General features: G+C 43.9%; 1 protein-coding gene across 1 annotated transcript; it reads left to right on the plus strand.

The window, feature by feature from the left end:
- Positions 1 to 4271, plus strand: nceh1a (neutral cholesterol ester hydrolase 1a). The gene is made up of 5 exons (XM_058615651.1): positions 1 to 162; positions 1600 to 1855; positions 2023 to 2092; positions 2702 to 2873; positions 2959 to 4271. The coding sequence occupies exons 1-5, from the start codon at positions 19 to 21 to the stop codon at positions 3571 to 3573; spliced, it is 1257 nt and encodes a 418-aa protein (XP_058471634.1). The 5' UTR covers positions 1 to 18; the 3' UTR covers positions 3574 to 4271.

The raw sequence follows: 4271 nt of genomic DNA on the forward strand, positions 1-4271 counted from the left end.
GCAGGGAGTCAGTGGTCCATGATGAGGCTGAGGCCTGTTGTGGTGTCGGTGTTTCTCACGGTGACAGTCGGTTATTACGTTTACACGCCGCTGCCCGAAAGCATCCAGGAGCCGTGGAGGCTGATGGTGGTGTCTGCTGGGCTCAGGACGTCAGTGCATCTGGTGAGAGAAGCGATTTTCATGTAAATGTCATGATGTCAGATACAGTAAATGTAGCAGCTGGTGATGCAACTGCAGAAATAATGAGATTGGGACTGAATCAGCAGCCACTTCAGTCCACAGTGGTGCTATAGTACAATTCTGAGCCACATGTCACTGTTACACTGCAAATTCATCTTTGTATGTTTGTTGTTTTATGTTAATATTAACATAAACCCTATCTGGAGATTGTGTAGGACGTATATAGTACAGTACATCACGGCACTGATTGTTTACCTGTGTGTTTCATTACAACAGAGGCTGTCACATCTCACGTCAAACACTGCTTCACAACCTGGTCTTTTGCTGGTGTCACTGCATTAAAAGCTAAAAATATCATCTCGCCTCTGTTCAATGTTAGAGAAATTACTTGTCTCATTTATAATTCTAGGAATGGAATGGTCCCACCACCCCAGGGTGATTTTAGTAGAAACAAAACAAGAAATGGCTCAAAAAACATGGATAAATAGCAACCGACGATGCAAACATTAGAATATATCACATGAAAAAAGACCTTTAACAATAAAAAAAAGGATGCACACACACACTTTCAATCCAATCCAATAGCCTTATAGACCTAAGAACAGACAATAAAACTGTAGAAAGTATAAAAAAACACAAACAAACAAGTCATACAATAAAACCAAACCAAAACTTAATGATAGACACTGTGTTGCACTGTTTTAATTTACATTTTTACTCACATTTCCTCTCCTGCATTTTTAAATGTGTCCTTTTCTGAATTCTAAATTGTAAATGCAGCGTTTGATTGCTTGAAACTTTTGGACTCGGTCCAGTCGCTGCAACACTGCAGCTGTGGCAAGTTGTGACTGCAACAGTCCATGAAATGACCACTAAAATTCCTAATTTTCGTCTTTCTTTTTTCCCCAACATCTGCTGGACAGATACCAACACCTTGTAAATTCTATTAATTTCCACATGTGCATTTATTCACCCAGATTTATGAGGTTGAAAAACAGACCACAGAGAGGAGAGGGAGCAGCTGTGGGCAAATAACTGGCCACGCATTGTACGTCTTCGAATGCTTTATCCCTGACAGACATTTTGAGATTTGTGAAATAGATTTGTGAAAAGGTCAAAGTTCACTTGGCTCATTTTTTATGAACAAAAAGAAAAGAGAAACTGTCTAGTTTTGTGACTTCTGCACAATTATTGCTACTTTATATCGTGACTAAAAATGCCTGAATGTGTGACCTATAAACACACACACACAGGATGTCCATATAAGGAGTTGTGTATTATTCCCACGGCAAATTACCATGGGTGCACCTGAGTACTAAGGGTTAAGACGGGACAGAGGTGACTGGGTGAGACAGTTTTGTTTAACTCCACCCCTTCTCCTCCCTTCTCCCTCCTCCCTCCTGTGGTCACTGTCTGCAGACCTCTGTGATAAACTGGCTGGGTTACGATCATTACATCAAGTCTGTCAGACAGTTGTCAGAGAGCTTCTATGGGCTGACGAAGTCGGGCGACAGCACAGAGTCCGGTGGAGGCGTCGTGCCGGGAGTGAAGGTCAGCGACATCACATTTGCCGGCGTCCCCGTCCGAGTTTACGAGCCCCCTGCTGGAGGGGAGGGCCACCTGAGGAGAGGGTTGATGTACTTCCATGGAGGGGACTGGCTCCTGGGCAGTGCTGGTGAGACCTTTAACACCTAAGCCCCAAAATGTCCATCTGGACTTTTTTTTTCTTTTTTCTTTTTTCTTATTTTAACTATAAAAGGACCAGAAAATGGCATATTCAATCTAAATAACTTGATGACAGATCATTGAATTTTTCTCCCTCTCTCTCTCCTGAATCCTCAGAACGGTGGTCAAATGACGCCCTCAACCACATGGTCTCTGATGAGCTCAACACGGTCGTGGTGTCAGTTGAGTAAGTTCTCCTCCTCCTCCTGCAGCACTTGTGCTCACAGAGAAAGACACATATATTCACCATGGACTCGGAATGTCGTTTGGACTACAAATAAGGTGTTTTACGACCTGTAGGAGCAGTATTTATTTTATTTTTTTATTAGATAACACTCTTAACCACATAGTTTTTTGGCTTTTTGACTGTCTACACAAACAAAAATCTTGTTATACCAAGTAGCACATGAGAAAACATATAACACTATTAAATACAGTGGTGTAAGTAGGCCGAGCAAAGTCATCCTCCTCCTCTTCCTCACATATTTCCCACACTGGTATAGTGACATTAGACGAAGATAAGATAAGGTCCAAATCTGCATGTTTTTCTGGGAGGAAACCAAAAAACCAGCAGAAAGACTCTAATTATTATTATTATTATTATTATTCAAACACATAACCTGGTTTATACAGTAGAACAGCATTTCTGATTTTCCTTCTGTAGTACCACCAGAAGAAGCTCCCGTACCACTGGCGGTACACATACCACCATTTGAGAACCATGGGACTACAGTAAGTTATAAAAAAAAAACACATAAGACCCCTTTAATTTCTGAATATAGTCTATGTTTGCTAGGTATCGTCTTTATCCAGAGGTGCGGTTCCCGGTGCCATATCTGGACTGCCTTGCTGCTGCCAAACACTTCCTGTCTGCAGAGGTTCTGGCCAAGTATTCCATCGACCCAGAGCGCGTGGCCGTGTCCGGGGCAAGTGTCGGCGGAAACCTGGCTGCTGCAGTGGCTCAGGGGGTAAAGAGAAACTCAAAACACGCGTGTGAACACATGTCCTGGAACGATAGCGTAAGGAATCACCCCGTGTCTGTATTTTCTCCAGATATCTACAGATGACGCCGTGAGAGTAAAGTTCAGCATCCAGGCTCTGATCTACCCAATGCTCCAGGCTCTGGACTTCAACACGCCGTCCTACTTGCAGAACCAAGACGTGCCCGTCCTCTACAGAGGCCTCGCGGTGCGTTTCTGGCTGCAGTACCTCGGCGTTGACCTCTCCCTGCAGCCCCAGCTCCTCGTGAACAACCACAGCTCCTCACATCACGTCTCGCCGGAGCTGAGGGCGCGGGTCAACTGGACCACGCTCCTGCCCCTGAGATTCAAGAAGGACCACAGACCTGTCGTGGTTGACAAGGGATCACAGAGGCTCGCGAAGGAGGTGCCCGCGCTGCTGGACGCGCGGGCCTCGCCGCTGCTGGCAGGACCAGAGGTCTTGGCGAAATGTCCCCGCGCGTACGTCCTCACGTGCGAGAACGACGTGCTGAGGGACGACGGGCTGATGTACGCTCGCCGCTTACGGGACGCGGGTGTCACGGTCACCAGCAGTCACTATGACGACGGTTTCCACGGATGTTTTAGCTTCATAGTCTGGCCAGTGGAATTTGACATAGGGAAGAGGTTGGTCAGGGGTTACATCACCTGGCTGCAGAACAACCTATGAGTCACTGATACACTAACTTGTGTTTTGACTTTTTTAAGGGCTTTTATTCATCTGTTCTCAGGTCATTCATTCATTCATTCATTCATTCATTCATCTGCACACTTTCACCTGATTACAAACTGCTGGCAATGGAAAATCAGATAACATCGAGACAGTTACGCACTGCAGCTTTAAATAATATGCTGGTTCCATTTCACACACTGATTTTCTACTTGTATTTTTCACTTAAAGTATCTGATATTTTTGTTCTATATGATGTTTGTTCTTTTAATAAATTATTTCAAAACATGAAATCTTGCGTGGACAAGATTGGACTTAACCCTTTAACCCCACGTTTGCAGGGTAACTTTGCATTACCATAGTTACGCGACAGTTATTGTTATTGTTATTATGATCATTTCACCTCGTGCCGTTTCAGGAAGCCAGAGAATCAGCGTTTTTGTCGCCAGGGAGGAGAGTGTATGAAGAACACCTGTACATATGTTTCCATTTTTTTATACTATTCAAATTTAACACTCAAAATCTGTTCCTGTAACATATGTTTCATTAAATCCTCTAGTTCCAGGACACTTTTGTTCCTTTTCTGCAAAGTGGAAAGTAAACTCACACACTCTGACACTGTGGTTTGTTAAACACATAAATACACAATTATTTCGTCACTACTAGAGAGGACAAAAGGTCTCAGAGCTGAATCAGCT

This window comes from Solea solea, chromosome 18, assembly GCF_958295425.1.
Source record: "Solea solea chromosome 18, fSolSol10.1, whole genome shotgun sequence".
NCBI classification, from domain to species: domain Eukaryota; kingdom Metazoa; phylum Chordata; class Actinopteri; order Pleuronectiformes; family Soleidae; genus Solea; species Solea solea.

Bases quoted from the DNA above. Each gene is read 5' to 3' on its own strand.
- nceh1a (XM_058615651.1), top strand. From the start codon at position 19: ATGATGAGGCTGAGGCCTGTTGTGGTGTCGGTGTTTCTCACGGTGACA. The intron at 163-1,599 runs GTGAGAGAAGCG...CACTGTCTGCAG, and splicing joins TCAGGACGTCAGTGCATCTG to ACCTCTGTGATAAACTGGCT. The intron at 1,856-2,022 runs GTGAGACCTTTA...CTGAATCCTCAG, and splicing joins CTGGCTCCTGGGCAGTGCTG to AACGGTGGTCAAATGACGCC.